Source organism: Aegilops tauschii, chromosome 7, assembly GCF_002575655.3.
Source record: "Aegilops tauschii subsp. strangulata cultivar AL8/78 chromosome 7, Aet v6.0, whole genome shotgun sequence".
In the NCBI taxonomy this organism is placed as follows: domain Eukaryota; kingdom Viridiplantae; phylum Streptophyta; class Magnoliopsida; order Poales; family Poaceae; genus Aegilops; species Aegilops tauschii.
In genome coordinates this window covers 534082228-534100078 of record NC_053041.3, presented here as the reverse complement: position 1 = coordinate 534100078, position 17851 = coordinate 534082228, and the positions used below count along the sequence as shown (strand labels likewise).

Below are 17851 nucleotides of genomic sequence, written 5' to 3'. Positions count from 1 at the left end.
CTAGGCCAATTGGCGCAATGGGTCATCTGGTGGTATTGAAGATCCAAAAAGAGATAGATTCATCTAGCTACTATATGGACCCTAAGGTCCTCATGGAACTACTCACACATAGTCATGGAGGCCGCAAGGTTGATGAAGGAGCCTCCGACAATGGATTCCCCTTCCGGCAGATCTCCGGAATAGGCCTCCAGACTGGATTTTCATCAAACGGGAACTTGCGGTGGCAGAAAAATTCTTCTATAAATATGGTAGAGGGTTTCGTAGGAATTTATAGCGGTGGAATGGACAAAGGGCGATTAAGGTGGGCCCCACATGACCTAGGGCGCGCCCTAGGGCTAAGGCACGCCAGGTGGTTATGTGCCCCCCTGTGGCTCCTCGCGATCTCCCCCAAAGCTTCTTGGGTCCTTTGTAACCCAGAAAATCAAATTAAATCAACAAGTTATTTTGACCTCCGTAGATATTGATTTCCTGTAAAACCAAAATCATGCAGAAACAAGGAACTAACAGTAGGCACTAAATTAATGGGTTAGTCCAGATTAACAATATAAATGGTATAAAAAGTATACAAAAGTGATAATATAACATCATAGAACAACAAAAATTATAGATCCGTTTGACGTCTATCAGCCGCTAGTTGCAAAACACCCCAATATCAATTGAACAGATGGAGTAGCCTTTTTGTTGAGGTGTGTTATACAATACTTGAAAGAAACGCAGTGATATCAATTGATCATGGAAGATATAGAAATATGCTTTCCAAATTGTTCTAGCAATAACCCAAGTTTACACCTTCGCACTAGTCTCATCACAGGCACACACCACATGGGCCCACGAACCAGAAATCCATCAGAAAATTTGTGGCACCGAGCAACGCCGTGCGCAAACACAATCCATCCAAAAACCATTTGGTCCTACCTCTCATCCACCTACCCGAGATGCACGTCCTCCTCGCATCACCACACCCCGCCTCACCCTAAAAAATGAAACACACCTCCCCCGCCACGTCATGTATCCGCGCAGCCCTTTTTACCATTCCCCGCCACCCATCTCTCACTCGACGCCCCGCACCCCGCATCACACGGATCGCAGCCGCGCTCCTAGTCCCAGACCGCACAGCTATAAAGCCACCTCGCCCCACATGACACAACCATCAACATTAGACCTAACTATTTTCTCCCCCGCCCGCCGCTGCCACCACTCTCGAGACCTAACTATCTTCTCCTCCAACCTCAACCACCAATATTCTCTTAGATCTAATCATCTTCTCCTCCACCCTTCGCCGCCACCACCACTCTTTAGACCTAACAATCTTCTCCTCCACCCTTTGCCGCCACCCCCACTCTTTAGACCAAACAATCTTCTCCTCCACCGCAACCACGAACATTCTCTAGATCTAACTATCTTCTCCTCCACCCACTGCTGCCACCGCCACTCTCTTGATATGTTTTCCCTAATAATTGTGATCCATCGTCTATGTTTTCCTCTTAGTTCAGATATGTGGTATTCCAAGGCACCTACGCACTGCACCATTCGCGTATTCCCGACGAACCACAGTCGCTGCCCAACTATTAGGCCATGCTCCATTTACATCTCGAACTAAGACAACGAGATCCAAATTCAAAGGTAAGGAAAATTAATTTATTCACTAGGAGCAAAAAAGGTTTCTACTCATACAATTTTTTATAGGGAGCAAATTAGAACTAAATGCATGTTACCCAGGATTCTGCGGAAATCTCATTATTCAAGTGCAGTAAGCGCGTTAAGATGCCACTTTTGAAACGGAGAAGGCAAGGTCTAAAATCCAAGGTAAGGAAAAGTAATTTACTCATTAGGAGCATAAAAGGTTTGTCTTGATACCATATTTGTTTTTTCTAGGGAGCATATTAGAACTAAATGCCTATTTTCCAGGCTTCTGTGAAAATCTCATTGTTCAAGTGCAGTAAGTGCGTTAAGATGCCACTTTTGGAACGGTGAACACGAGGTCTAAAATAAAACATAGAAAAAGTAATTTATTCACTAGGAGCATAAAGGTTTCTGTTGATATCATTTTTGTCTTGATACCATATTTGTTTTTTCTAGGGAGCATATTAGAACTAAATGCCTATTTTCCAGGCTTCTGTGAAAATCTCATTGTTCAAGTGCAGTAAGTGCGTTAAGATGCCACTTTTGGAACGAAGAACACGAGGTCTAAAATAAAACATAGGACAAAGTAATTTATTCACTAGGAGCATAAAGGTTTCTGTTGATATCATTTTTGTTTTTCCTAGGGAGCATATTAGAACTAAATGCCTATTTTCCAGGCTTCTATGAAAATCTTATTGTTCAAGTGCACTAAGTGCGTTAAGACTCCACTTTTGGAACGAGATCTAAAATCAAAGGTTAGGAAAAGTAATTTATTCAGTACGAGCATAAAAGGTTTCTGTTGATATCATTTTCGTCGTTTCTAGGGAGCGTATTAGAACTAAATTCCTATTTTATAGGCTTCCGTGAAAATATCATTGTTCAAGTGTAGTAAGTCCATTATGATGCCACTTTTGGAGCGGAGAAGACGAAATCTAGATCAATGGTAAAGAAAAATAATTTGTTCATTAGGTGCATAAAGGTTTCTGTTGATATCATTTTTGTTTTTCCTAGGGAGAATATTAGAACTAAATGCCTATTTTCCAGGCTTCTGCGAAAATCTCATTATTGTTCAAGTATAGCAAGTGTGTTAAGGTACCACTTTTGGAACGGAGAAGAAGAGGTCTAAATTCAAAGGTAAGGAAAAGTAATTTATTCAGTAGGAGCATAAAGGTTTTTTGTTGATACCATTTTTGCTTTTTCTAGGGAGCATATAAGAACTAAATTCCTATTTTACAGGCTTTCGTGAAAATCGCATTGTTCAAGTGTAGTAAGTGCTTTAAGATGCCACTTTTGGAATGGAGAATACGATGTCTAAAGTCAAAGGTAAGGGAAAGAAATTTATTTAGTAGGAGCATAAAAGGTTTTTGTTGATACCATATTTGTTTTTTCCAAGGATCGTATTAGAACTAAATGCCTATTTTCTAGGCTTCTGTGAAAATCTTATTGTTCAAGTGCAGTAAGTGCGTTAAGATATTCGACTAGAATTATACCAAGGTGATCCTTTGAATTATGCGTGACTAGAATTATTCCAAGGTGATATTTTGAATTATGTGTCTATGTTGATGAAGTTGTATGAAGTAACCAATCAAGGGCACATCTATCCAACACAACAACCACCTCACTTGGGATTCACTGAAAAATTCAGCCTATTGTTACTAGCTTCTAATTCAGTGTATTATTATTTTTTGACTGTAAACTGTAGGGAACCCCCCCTAGCACTTTTACTTTATTGCCAAAAAGAGTTACAGATTACATGGATTACAAGAGGTAATCAAAGTGGTAAAGTAAAAGACTAGAGAACAAAAAAACTAGTGAACTACAAGACAATACCTTAAGGAGGCAGAAAAGAAATCCATCTCAATAACTCATCTCTAAAGACATGTTTGATTCTATGGTGCATGAGAGTAATACCATGGATGAAAGCACTTCTCCATTTATTAAAGCTAGGCCTTTCGTGACTGAACACCTTAGCATTTCTGACTATCCAGATGTTCCAGCAGGCAATAAAAACCACCTTAGTGAAGAAAGCTTTTGCAAAATCTCGTTTAGCTTGCAACACAATGTTGCTCATACCATCTCCTTGTGGCAAACATATTTGAAGATAATTCCAGACTCTCACACTAAAATTACAGTGGAAGAAAAGATGGCCTCTGGTTTCCCTTGTCAGCAGAGGACAAAGAACACAATTAACCCCATCATCCATATGCCAATGCCTCATATCAACCATATCTTTAGTGTTAAGCCTGTCCATGATCAACATCCAAGCAAACACTTTTATTTTCATTGTGCATGATGATTTCTAGATCCATAGCAGTAGAGGATTAAATGACAAGGTAGAATGCATGAAGGAATAGAATATCTTAGGTTTAAAAGCATTGCATGTCCCCTGCCAGTACCATATATCATTTGCATCGAAATCTCTATTGTGAGTGGTCATCATTGCCTGAATTGCCATATATTCATGATATGCCTATTCAGACACATGTAAATGAAACATCTCTGAGATATCATGTGCTTGAAAGGCTTCAGCTACAGTTATCCATGGATCTTACACATAAGAAAATAGCCTTGGAAACCTTGATTGCAAGGTTGTCATAGAATCACCAAGCTTCCATCTGTCAGAACAAAATAGAACTGAATTTCTAGAGTTAATTTGCGCCCAAGTTGTGTTTCTGAAATGATCCAGCATTTTGCATATATCTTTCCACCAAAAAGATCCACAGCTGGCAGTACCCTCTAGTACCCTCCCATGATAATATGTATTCCAAACAAGAGATACCCATGGCAGATCCATCTTGTTCAAAAACTTATGCATATGCTTGAGCAACTGAGCAATATTCTGGACCCAAAGTTCAAAATCCCTACCCCCCCCCCCTTGCTTTTAGGCCTACAGATCAGGTCCCATGCTGCTAAAGATGGAGAGGGCTCATCTCTATGCTTTCTCCATAGACATTGTCTCTGGATTCTCTCCAGTTGTTAAAATTCTAGGGGGGGCTAACAAACTGCCAAGATAGAATATGGGCATAGAGGACAAAGCAGAGTTTAGAAACTGCAATCTTTCACCCTGATTGAGGAAGGAGGAACTTGTTGTCATTCTTCTTTCCAAGAAATCCACCAATGGCATGAAGTCAATCATCTTTGGCCTAGTTACTAGCATTTTTTTATGCAATCGTCATGATTTACCTGCCATTTTATTGTTAAGCACTGATTTGCTAAGAATTTAATGACTTACCAAACATAATATGTTTTTATTATGGTAAGTTAATAAAACATGAGACAATTGATTCTATTTTATGGATGATGGATAGGAGAAAAATCAAAGATGGGAGGAAAAAATCAAAGAGGAGAAGGAAAGAGTGGGACGTATATAAGGAAAGTTGAACAAAAAATAGGTGAAATGAGAACCTTACGTTCTTTTTAAGTAAGTAGAGAAGATATATATTTTATTGTTAAGTACTTATTTGCTAAGAATTTAATGGCTTACCAAACAGAATATGTTTTTTCTTATGGTAAGTTAATAAAACATGAGACGATTGATTCTATTTTTAGGGAGAATTGATAGGATAAAAATCACAAATGGGAGGGGAAAAATCAAAGAGGAGAAGAAAAGAGTGAGATGTATATAAAAAAAGTTGGATGAAAAAGAGGTGAAATGGAAATCTTACGTTCTTTTGAAGTAGTTGAGATATACCAATATAAAAGACCCAAAAGGACGTATCAAATCAATCTTGACCATCAAACCAGTTCAATCAACGACCTACATCGCCCCAATGGTGAGCGTTTGACGTGTTCAACGCCCAATTCATATTATACCAAGTATCAACATGAGCGCTGGTCATACAATTAATGCGTATATAATATCCTACCTAATATATGCGCGCAATTAATATCCTGTCTAATTTCAAAGCAATCACGATTTCATGAATATTTGCTGATGTAAGTATTAAAAGTGTATTATTATTATTATGGTAAAGAAGAGTGAAACATGTTTTTTGAATATCAGTATAGACACAAGCGCTCATATACATGCATATACACTCACCTCTATGAACGCACACACGCACATCCTACCCCTATGAGCACCTTGAGAGACTGAGCTGACATATCATCTTGAGATTTACGAAGTCATCGTAGGCTCCTCGACGTCGATGTGAATGTCTCCTCCGACTGAAAGCGCATCGCCGGAAATCCTAAAATAAATTCATGAATAATGCGAGCACCAAGACTTGTACCTTGATGAGCTGGAGATACCACTACCTCTAATCATCCAACCACATGTTGGTTCACAAAGAATGAAATGTTTTTTAACATCAACACAAGCGCTCATATCTACGCGCATACACTTACCTCTATGAATGCACACATGCACACCCTATCCTTTTGAGCACCTCTGAGAGACTGAGCCGGCATATCATCTTGCGATTTTACGAAGTCATCATAGACGCCTCGTAGTCGACGGGAACGTCTCCTCACATTGAACGCGTATCGCCGAAAATCCTGAAGCAAGCATTAGGACTTGAACCCTGATGGGCTGGGGATACCACTGTCCACCTAACCATCCAACCACAGATTGGTTCGCAAATAATGATATGTTGTTGTCCAATAAAATTTGTTTCGCGAACCAACGTGTGGTTGGATAATTAGGAGAACAATAATATCCTTTGTCCAATGGACAGAGTTCAAGTCTCAGACTTGAGAGTGGTGCTTGCATTTTCATGGATTTATTCTAAACCTTCCGATGATTTGCGTTAGGTGGGAGGTGACGTTCCTGATAATTAGGTGCTCATACGAGTAAGATTTACATGCGTGTTTTGATAAGGATGAATGTACTCCCACCGTTTTTAAATATAAGTCTTTTTAGAGATTTTAAATTGGCTACCACATACGGATGTATATAGACATATTTTAGAATATAGATTCACTCATTTTGCTCCGTATATAGGTATGTACGAGAAAAACAAAATTTGTTGCCCACCCACCCACTCACCCACCAATGTGAATGTCCAGCGATTGAAACGCATCGTCTCGTCAGTTTCCAGAAACGGCATACAGTCATAGTCTTTTCCATCTCTCCCCAAAAACCCGAGTTCCCTAGTCGCCCTCGCCGCCTCCTCCCTCCTCTCTGCCACCCGCTGATCATAAAAGCAAAAGCCAGAGCGCAGCAGAGACCACGACGCGCAGCGCAGCAAGGAGAGGAGGCGGGGCGCGAGATCGGGCTCATCGCCGTCAAACCCCGGCTACTCCGTCGACGACGCCCCCAGCGCCTCGGAGGCAGGTCGAGGTGCTGCGCGGCGCGGCGGCGGCCTGCTGCGAACCCCTCCTTGTTCTCGCGCCGGAGGGGACAAAAATGGTAAGTAATGGAAATTCCTCACGATCTTCTGTTCTGGAATGAAGCCGGCGAGAGGGAAATAAGCAGTGGGCTGTGACCCGCGATGCTGTTCAGGGCTTTCTGCCGAGGAAGAATCCCCCTTTCTCCGCTTTAGGTTTTGTCTGATTTTGGGAGTTGGGTAGCGTCATGTTGGATTTCGAAAGGCGTTGAAGCCGATTCGAAGGAATTGCTAAAACTTTGAGGGGAGGCGCTATGATTTTGTCGGATTTTAGTATCGGGAAAAAAGAGTCGCTGCTCGCCATTGGTCTCAGAGGGGGTAAGATCATCATGCAGTCTTATGTTTATACCATATCACTGATCTTTGAAAAAGTAAATATTACTCCAATTGTCCTGTGGGATAGTACCGAAATAGTTAACCTTCTACTTGCACCGAACTATATTTCGTATGGTTCATTCGAATCCTTCAGGATTGTAAGCATCGAATTTAGTCTGTTTGTGAGGAACAACTGTCTAATCTAGTTACAGTTACATGTTTCTGGAGTGTACCATGGTGAAAATGGCCAATTGTTGACTGCCCTGTTGAAGTTATTGTTAATTCATTGCATGGGTGCCCAGAGATTTGTTGCCCTGAACTTGTAATTTGTGAACAAGCTCATGCCTCCAGTCTGTTGGTAAATATACTATGAGCCATTGACCACGCCTCTCTGTGCTCTTCTTGAAGAGTTATACAGACAAACTGTTCTTTATCGGAAAAAAAATACAGAACAAACTGTTTCACCCAGTGACACTATGTTTAACAGTGTTTAGTTGGATCACAGTCTTCTCTGTTCACATGTGGTAAATTCATCAATAGCAGTACATTATGTGCTGTCATTAACAGGAAGCAGATGAAATCTCATCATTGGTGAAATGTTGCACTCATGTTTTGGGAATTTGACATTTTAATTTTTGCACTACTGAAGTATCTCTCATTGCTTTTCTTCAGGTTTTTTCCACACAAGGTCCTCAGACAAGTAATCATGGAAAAGAAAGGCATGGCAAAACCATTGATGAGGAAGGCAGCAGAATGAGCTGCAATTACTGCGGTGAGGTGGTTTGTGGTTACAGCCGTCTAGAGGAACATTTAGCAGGCATCAGGGGCAATGTTCGTCCATGCAACCTAGTACCGGACAGTGTCAGGACAAGCTTAAGGAGTTCACTTGTGGATCGCAAGAAAGATCAGATGCTCGGAAAAACGAAGAGACTGAAGCAAGAACATGATGAGGTTCCTCACACAAATCCAGCCCTTCCATCTCCTCAAGTCCAGCAACCACAGCTACAACCAACTGTGTCCAATAACAACCGTTGCTTTGTTCATTATCAACCGGATCTGACGCAGGCCAAGGAAATCACATATAGTTCTTGTCAACCGAAACCCAAGGTTGAGACAAGTGATTACTTCGATTCTCAGTTGGCAAAGTCAATAGGCAAGTTCTTCTCCGAAGCTGCACCTGAGCCTGGTGTTCTCCATTCATCATCTTTGAAGGAGATGGTTGTGTTTTCCCATGGGCCTGGGGCTGTAATGCCTACGTACGAAGCTGTTCTGCAGGAGCAACTAAGAGAAACTGAGAACCGCGCAAAGGAACTCAAGCAAGAGTGGCAAACAAGTGGCTGCACTGTAATTGTGCATAGTTGGAAGAGCAAGTGTACCAAAAGCTTCGTAAGTGTCCTGGTGCACTGCAGCAAAGGTACGCTGTTCCTGAGATCCATTGACGTCTCTGAAATCACTGAGGACTTTGATGAGCTAGAATCAATGCTTTCTCGCGTGGTTGAAGATGTTGGTGCTCATAACATTGTTCAGATTGTCATGAATGACGTGTCACCCCATATGCAGATGGCACGGCAGTATGTGCTAAATAAATATGATAGTTTTTTCTTCACACTATGTGCTGACCATTGCATCAACCTTCTGCTTGAGAAAATAGCAGCGCTCGAGCATGTCAGTGAAGTCCTGATGAAGGCAAGGGAAATTACAAGGTTTTTATATGACCATGCACTGCCAATGAAACTGAAAGGAAGGTATGTTCAGGAGGAGATTTTGAGCAGTTCTTATTTAAAATTTGTGGCAATGTTCGTCACATTAGAGAGGTTAGTTTCTGCAAGAGTAGATCTGTTGCAGATGTTAAACTCGCCTAAATGGATTTCCTCTGGTTGGGCTTGTCTTGATTTGTTCGAGCGTATCCAGAGCATAGTAAAGACAGACGATGAATTTTGGCATGCTGCTGCAAAAGTCATCAAGGTTACACACCCACTTGTCGGTGTGTTGTATAAACTCGAATATGATATCTGTCCGATGGGTATCTTGTATGAAGCCATGGATAGAGCAAAAGAAGAGATATCTCTCAATATCGGAGATGAAAGTGACTTTTATTGGTGTATGATTGATCGGATATGGGATGATTACTTGCATAGTCCTCTCCATGCTGCTGGTCAGATGCTAAACCCAAGGATCTTTTACACAGCTGGATTCAAGCCTGATACTGAGATCAGCAGCGGCATCGCGGCCTGTACAATCCAACTGGGCAAGGCTCATTACAATGCCAGAAAAGCATCTGCACAATTGAAAGTGTATGAGAAGAAGTTGGGCTATTTTGACACAGATCCAGCAATGCAGCAAATCATGGAATTACCACAAGGTAAGCTACACCCTAACCTCTTGCAAAATGCCCACTCCCTAACAAGCCACTGATAGTAGTGCCTTTGTGTGTCATATGTACTTGTATTCAATCTTTAGAGCGAGCTGGAATAGTGTCACGAGGCCCTCCAAGTAATCTGATATGCGCATTTGTGCACTGTAACATACAGTGCGCCAAACATATTTAGTTAGTATGTGAACATGGCACAAACATATCATGTCACAATGCACTTGTATTCAAACTCGGCATGTGTAGAATGTTCGACTTCTCTGCATTAGACTAACTTATCAACATGGTTGTTTAAATAATAGTAGCATGGAAGTTAAAAGGTTAACAGATGAATGTGTGGAACGATTACTTCTCTGCAATAGCCTAGCTTCTCAACTGCATTTCTATAGCATAGGAGTATGTTGCAAGTTGCAAACTGGGGTCTATGGTTTGCTTAAACTGTACAGGAGCCTTCTTTTCTTAAACTGTACAGGAGCCTTCTTTTCTTCTGTTTTCACTTCAACTTTCAAACCCAAGCTTACCCACACTGAGATCATCACCATTTCATTCATCAGTTCACAACATACTACATGAATTACTATCTTCTTACCACGTTTCTCACCCCATTGCAGTTCAATGGTGGTCGACGCACGGGGCTCGCGTGCCCGACCTGCAGACCCTGGCGAGGCGCGTCCTGAGCCAGACGTGCTTCGGCGCCACCAGGTACAACATCGACTGGAGCCTGTCGGAGAAGCTGCACGCCGAGTGGGACGAGATGACGCTGCCCGAGCAAGAGATGTTCCGGCAGAAGGAGTACGTCCACTACAACAGCGTCCTCGCGCGCGCCTCCCCCCTCCTGCACGGCTCCTCCATGAAGCAGCACGGCAGGGTCACCTTGGTGCTGCACGACTGGATCAGGCCGCAGAAACAAGCCGCTGGGTCGCCACTGACTGAGTGACGGCCTTCAGTTGTGCCTGGAGCGATGCTTTCGCCTCTCCTCCGTTCTGTTATGTGTATGTGTGTGTATGCTGCTGTAATGGTGTGCAGCAGTAATCTGTCAGATGCTCACTAGTGGCATTCCCTTTGGTACTGTCGTGGTCTGCTGAATCTCCAGGGTTTTTTATTTCTTGAACTCCTGCTGGAACCAAGTTTGTTATGTTGTTGAAACCCTGCTGAATTTCCAAGTTCTGTATGTGCGGAGAAACCCTGATGAATTTCCAAGTTATTATAACTATGTTTGGAAAACATAATGTCGCTCTGTTAGTAAGCTGTGCGGGTGTGCAGTGAGCCCACCTAGGTTCAAGTCTCGGACTCAAGTTGTTTCTTCTATAAAAATATGTCGCCAAGGTGAGTAGTATATTCTATTGTAAATCTCTACTTCTAATGGACGAGTTGGTGAATCGTCTCCGCGGTTTATTTTCACTGGTTTTTTTTCGTCTCTCCTCCCACCACCCCCTCCCTCCCTGGTCCATGGTTTATTTTTGCTTGTTTTTTTCGTCTCTCCTCCCACCACCTCCTCTCACCCTGGTCCATCAATTTATTTTTCTCTCCACTCTTTATTACAACCAGAACTTTCCTAACGTATAACAAATCACGGATCTAACTTCCTTAAATTATGCAAATCAATCGATTCCTTTTATTGGTTCAATTTGTCTTAGGAAACAAATAACAGATTTTCAGGAAACAAATAATACATTTTAATCTAACTTCCATAAATTATGCAAATCAATCGATTCCTTTTATTGGTTCAATTTGTCTTAGGAAACAAATAACAGATTTTCAGAAAACAAATAATACATTTTAATCTAACTTTCCTAACTTATCTAAATCAATCGATTTCTCTTATTAGTGAAATTTGTTTGAGGAAACAAATAACAGACACGTCACAACTTCCCTCCCAATAAATAGTTTCTTACATTTGCAAACTTTCCTAATCAGACACGTCACAAATGGGCGGGTACTGATATCACGTTATCAAACAATAAAACCCCATTTGCATAGAAATCAGTTTAAAAATCCTAACTTTCCTAAATTTTTACCTTTGCTTGATAACAACCAATATTTCCTATGTTTTCCACATATTGAAGGAAATCACCCCTCCATCGATATTAGCATTTTTTTGAACTGAGATCTCCGGGTTATGAATTTTTTTTGCGATTCTTTCCAATTGTGACCTCTCCTTCCACTCCGGCTCCTTCTCGCATAAACACCTCCACCACAGCCAGGTGACACCGCCCCAGACCTCCTGCCTCTCCACACCTTCTCCGCCACCTCCTTCTCGTACTCCATTAACAATCCCTCCGCCACATTTGTCCACGGCGGTGTCGAGGGCATGGCACAACAGCGTACCAGCGGTAGAGCAGCGCATAGCAGCAGGAATGAAAGATCGTGGATGTCGCCCAAAGGGGGGGGGGGTGAATAGGCGCTTTAAAATAATTACGGTTGAGGCTTGAACAAATGCGGAATAAACCTAGCGGTTAATTTGTCAAGCACAAAACCTACTAGGCTCACCTATGTGCACCAACAACTTATGCTAAGCAAGAAAAACTACTTAGGTGATAGCAAGATATATGACAAGAAACAATATGGCTATCACAAAGTAAAGTGCATAAGTAAAGGGCTCGGGTAAGAGATAACCGAGGCACACGGAGACGACGATGTATCCCAAAGTTCACACCCTTGCGGATGCTAATCTCCGTTTGGAGCAGTGTGGAGGCACAATGCTCCCCAAGAAGCCACTAGGGCCACCGTAATCTCCTCACGCCCTCGCACAATGCAAGATGTCGTGATTCCACTAAGGGACCCTTGAGGGCGATCACCGAACCCGTACAAATGGCAACCCTTGGGGGCGGTCACCGAACCGTACACTTTGGCAACTCTTGGGGGCGGTCACCGGAACCCGTCAAATTGCTCGGGGCGATCTCCACAACCTAATTGGAGACCCCGACGCTTGCCCGGAGCTTTACACCACAATGATTGAGCTCCGAACACCACCAACCGTCTAGGGCGCCCAAGCACCCAAGAGGAACAAGCTCAAGGGTACCAAGCACCCCAAGAGTAATAAGCTTCTCAACTTGTAACTTCCACGTATCACCGTGGAGAACTCAAACCGTTGCACCAAATGCAATGGCAAGGGCACACGAAGTGCCCAAGTCCTTCTCTCTCAAATCCCACCGAAGCAACTAATGCTAGGGAGGAAAATGAGAGGAAGAACAAGAAGGAGAACACCAAGAACTCCAAGATCTAGATCCAAGGGGTTCCCCTCACATAGAGGAGAAAGTGATTGGTGGAAATGTGGATCTAGATCTCCTCTCTCTCTTCCCTCAAAAACTAGCAAGAATCCATGGAGGGATTGAGAGTTAGCAAGCTCGAAGAAGGTCAACAATGGGGGAAGAACACGAGCTCAAAGGATAAGGTTCATTGGGGAAGAAGACCCCCTTTTATAGGAGGGGGAAAATCCAACCGTTATGCTCACAGCCCGCACCGAGCGGTACTACCGCTACGGCGGCAGAAGCCCAATGAAACAACACTGCAAATGGGCAACAGGGCGGTACTACTGCAGGAGCAGTACTACCGCCTGCCCTTGCGGAACTACCGCGCGACCATGGAAGTAAAAATAACTGCCGCGCCTACAACCGCTGGAGCTAGCTACGAGAAAAAGGCGGCACGGTACTACCGCTCACAGGGAGCGGTACTACTGCGCAGGGGCGGATGTAAAAAATTACATCCGCGCCTACTACCGCACGCAATCAGCGATAGGATGCGAGGCAGCGGTACTACCGCTCACCAGGAGCGGTACTACCGCGTAGGACGCGGAAGTAAAAAAGTTACTTCTGCGCCTACTTCCGTGCGCGCCAGCGTTCTGGGCTAGAGGCAGCGGTACTACCGCTCACAGGAGCGGTACTACTGCTGGCCCCTGCGGTACTGCCGCTCCCTTGAGCAGTACTACCGCACGCCACAGAGGCTTTAGCACTTGGATGCCTTCAAAACGCAGCTAAAGACAACAGATGGATCCAATAAAACCAGAACTGCCATAACTTCTGCAAATGAGCTCCGAATTGAGCAAACTCAAGCTTGTTGGATACAAGACAACAAGTGGCATCAAAACAGCGAGGAGTGAAACCTAACACATAGAGGAGTGAAACCTCCAACAGAGAAGAACCGGCATAACCTCCAACATCGAAAACATCATAGAAGATGCAAGTGAACTCCGTTTTCGATGAACTCGAGCTTGTCAACAAGATGACCAAAAGCTCCAAAACTCACAAAGAGAAGCAAACAAGAACCAAGAAAGATGATGCAAGGATGCAATGGTTTAAGCTCTCTACGAATGATATGATCAAGCTACTCATCGAGAGTCCCCCTTGATTGTACGGCAATCGATCCTATAACCCGGTCTCCCAACTACCATCATGAGACCGGTAAAATAGAAAACCTATCAAGGGCAAACATTTGCCTTGCACATGGTCCACTTGAGCTAGATGAAGACGATCTTGACTCCCTCAAGTTGGACCACCTTTCTTGATTGCGTTGGCTCGATGAAGACTAGTTGATTGCTCCCCCATACTCCACTATGGGTGAGCCACTCTTCCGCACATCTTCACAAGTCCATTGTCACCACAATGGACGACAAGCTTCAAGCATTTGATCTCTTCGTGATGCTTCCTTGAACTTGCACACCGCAACCTAACCCCACAAAGAACTCTCACGAAGATCATGGGTTAGTACACAAAGTGTAATTGACAATGCTTACCATACCATGGGATCGCTTGATCCCTCTCGGTACATCTTCTACGCTTTGTGTGTTGATCAACTTGATTCACTCTTTTTACTTAGTCTTGATCAACCTCTCACAAGACCAATCTTTAGGTAATTCCTTGAATAGCACCTTGGTCATCACAAACTCTCCTTGAAACCAACAAATGTACTCCAAGAAAAGCCTATGGACAAAACCTTCAAATATAACTCAAGGCAACCATTAGTCCATAGAGATTGTCATCAATTACCAAAACCAAACATGGGGGCACCGCATGTTCTTTCAAGGAAGCAACACGCAGTAGGCGAGGCGAGCGGCCGACAGTGGAGGGCAGAGATGCGGCCGACGTGGCGGAGGGGGCGGCCGGCAGAAGATGGCCACGACTGGAGGCGGCGCGAGGCAGGGGCGTGACAGCAGGGCGAGCGAAGGGATAGGCGGCAGCAGACGGGGGGAGCGCAGCCAGCGAGAGTGTGTCGCGCGGCCATGGTGTGTGTCGCGCGGGGCACAATGGTGCGGTGGCTGCGGCGAGCGCGACGGCAGCGGCGGGCGCGACCGACGCGGTGTAGCACGGCCGTGGGCCTGGAGAGGGAGTGGCCCCGCGGGCATGGAAGAAGAGCGGCAGGCTCGGGCATGGGCGTGCATAGGAGCGGGCATGTGCCACGGGGTCAATCCGAGGAGCTCGGTGGCTACCCCTGCAATGGCCATGGCGGACGGCGGTTCTCGGCCATGGCGAAATACCTAACGAGAGCAAACGAGAGGGGAAATAGGGAAAAGGCAAGAGGAGATCATGGCGGTGTCAATGGCGCCCTAGGGGAAGACATGGGAGCTCGGGGCGGCGCGGATCGAACGGCAATGTCGCGGTGGCCCAAGGTTGAGGAAGACAGCAGCGACATCGATGCGGGGGTGCTGGACTTGATCTCGTTGGTGCAGACGAAGTAGCGAAGGCGCTCGGAGCTCCTCGACAAGCTCCTAGCCCGCAGGGAGGGCAGTGGCCATGTTGACGGGGTCGGTCATGGTGGCCGTGGCATCTGACTTCGTCCAGATCGACGGAATTGAGCGAGCGAGGAGGAGAAGTGGATTTGGGAGGGGACGTCGAGGAGGAGTGAGGCCATGGGGGCAGGGAAGGAAGGGCGTCACCCTTATCCATTCCCCTTCGATGCCAGCGAGGTGGTCGGGCGGGATACCGACTCTGTAGCGACGCGGCTCGGGGAACAGGAGAAGACGACCGCGCGGGGACTGGACCGCTGAGCCGGCTCGGTGGCAAGGCCAGGGGGGCAGGGCGAATCCCCTTTTACATCGTCCTTTTGGTTTTTCAATATATTCTAATCTGTTTCTCCTTTTTAACACCGTTTTCTATTTATTCTTATCAACTAAATGATCTCTACTCCTAATGTCTCAGTTGGTAGTCTCCGTTCCGGGTTTATTTTCGTCCCACCTCCCGAGTGAGGGAGAGGGGGAGAGAGAGTGAGGAAGAGGGAGGGAGAAGGTGTGTGTGTGTGAGAATTTAATGGTAAAAAAGGTCGTCAGTGTCACTTAATATGTATGAGAATATTAAATGTAATATTAACATAATTGATATTGAACTTTTAAAGTTAATGTGGCCCCGTTGCAACGCACGGGCGTTCTTCTAGTTAGTTTTATTTTCAGGCAGTGGATTAGCCTTTTTCTTCAGCGTAATATGGATGAGAAAATTTCACGTGCGATCCCTAAACTTGTGCTGGAACCCACTTTAGTACTTGTATATACATCAAAATACCCGAAATATGGTCGCTAAACTTGTTAAAGGACGGTCCCATGTACGATTTTGTGTACGTTTTTTGTGGACTGGCATATGGTTGACTGGTCAATCACCACGCGGCGATGACTGTGCACAACGTGGCATCACATTTTGCAAAAAATCCCTGCACACAAAGGCCCACCTGTCAGCTGGCTGCTGGAGTGGGACAAATAAAAGGGTGTCCTCGGCTCTAGCACACTGCGGTGTGGTCGCGCCGCGGAGCCCGCACGCGTGTGAGTTGCCAACGGCGAGCCTGTGGGGGTCGAGGTCGCTCTATGGGAGCCCGCCCGCGCCCGAGCTGGAGCAGAGCACCAAGCAGACACCATGCCGCACGCTCGGGAGCCCCCCGCGGCGAGTGACGAGAACAGAGGCGTTGGCGAAGGCCGCCTGCACGGCGCTACCACGCGGCCCCAGCAACGGCCGTGGAGGAGGAGCCGGTCTCGAGCGGGCAGGTGAAGCTGTGGCCGAGACGAGGGAGCCGAACGCGCCCTGGAGCAGGTCGGACCCCCTCCGTGGAGTTTGCGTGCTCGGCGATGTGAATGCGCACGAACGGGGAATTCAGTCGAGAACCTAGCGTGCATGCAGGACGAGGCAAGTGGAGGAGGAGCTGCGGATACCTTTGATCTTGAAGAGCTTGCAGCGGATGTGGTGCATGCAGCCGGCGCAGTGGAGGCCGGCGGTGAGCACCACCGTGACGATCACCGGCTGCCATGAACCAAATCGAACGATCAGTCGAGCAGGGCAATCTCATCAGCAAAACACTGCAACAGATGGGAGCGGGACATGATGCGAGTCGACTGAAGAGAATAGATAGGATTCAAGGACAAAACATGGCTGGCTTCTTGTTGTCCTTGCCGCCCTTCCCCTTCCCGACATTGCCGGTCGTCCTGCTCCTTCTCCTCCTCCTTCTTGTCAGGCACCTGCTTGCCCTCGCCGTCGGCACACTTGTTCTTGTCCCCACCACCGCCACCCTTGTTGTCTTTGCCGCCGACGAGCTAGACCTTCTTCCTGGTCTTCGAGGCGACGCGGTCCCTAAGCTTCTTGGCGTCGAAGCGGCCGACGATAGTCATGGGTCCCTTGTCCACCTCCACGGCCACGCCCTCCACCCCTGCATGTCGACACACACACTCACGGAGCCAATCATCGTCAGAGGGAGAAAGCATGCACATGCAGACGCGGAGAGAACCGAACTGAACCAAACAGGGGGAGCTGGCGGCGTGTGCTGGCGTCCGGTGTACGGTATTGTGTCGGTGTCACGGGGAGGAGCGCCTATAGTCAGGCCCCGGGATATAGCCATATCACTGAAACTCGTTAACAAATCTCGATGTCGTGTTGGTGTGATTGCTTGGTCCTTGGTAATGTCTCGGTTTTATTATAAAACGTGGTATTAAAGCTAGGTGTGAGGCGTTCGCCTAGAGGAGGAGATTGGATGTCATGATTATTGTCAACATGGTCGCAGCGGACGGTAGTGATCTGACGTCGTCAGTGCAACGTACAGCGGAAATCCTCAATACGTTCGACTTCCGTCGAGATCGGATCGGTAGCGTACGGGCGGCGGCAAAGGGAGCACCTATTGGACGCTTTTGCGTCAAAACTGGCGTTGCCACGCACAAGGAAGTAGGCTGACTAGGCCGGCCCATTGCGCTGTACCGTTGTAAGGAAAAGAAAGCAAAAGGAAAGGCATGCGCGATGGCAGGGCTCGA

At 45.7% G+C, this 17851-nt stretch overlaps 1 protein-coding gene across 3 annotated transcripts; it reads left to right on the top strand.

The window, feature by feature from the left end:
* Window positions 1–1167: 1167 nt before the first annotated feature.
* LOC109765247 (uncharacterized) lies at window positions 1168–10865 on the top strand. Of its 3 annotated transcripts, XM_045230879.2 has the most exons (7): window positions 1718–1806; window positions 2301–2378; window positions 2481–2566; window positions 2668–2757; window positions 2860–2946; window positions 7938–9627; window positions 10248–10865. In XM_045230879.2, the coding sequence occupies exons 3-7, from the start codon at window positions 2564–2566 to the stop codon at window positions 10571–10573; spliced, it is 2196 nt and encodes a 731-aa protein (XP_045086814.1). In that variant the 5' UTR covers window positions 1718–1806; window positions 2301–2378; window positions 2481–2563; the 3' UTR covers window positions 10574–10865. The 3 variants fall into 3 exon arrangements, with proteins under 3 accessions (XP_040250485.1, XP_045086814.1, XP_073361128.1); XM_040394551.3 differs by lacking the exons at window positions 2301–2378; window positions 2481–2566 and adding an exon at window positions 1168–1623 and having other exon boundaries at window positions 1720–1806; XM_073505027.1 differs by lacking the exon at window positions 2301–2378 and having other exon boundaries at window positions 1720–1806.
* The last annotated feature ends 6986 nt before the right edge of the window (window positions 10866–17851 follow it).

Excerpts from the sequence above, each read along its gene's own strand:
- LOC109765247 (XM_040394551.3), top strand. The coding sequence starts at position 1,576 with ATGCTCCATTTACATCTCGAACTAAGACAACGAGATCCAAATTCAAAG. Across the intron at positions 1,624-1,719 it reads AACGAGATCCAAATTCAAAG|GATTCTGCGGAAATCTCATT; the intron begins GTAAGGAAAATT and ends CATGTTACCCAG. Across the intron at positions 2,758-2,859 it reads GAAGAGGTCTAAATTCAAAG|GCTTTCGTGAAAATCGCATT; the intron begins GTAAGGAAAAGT and ends CCTATTTTACAG.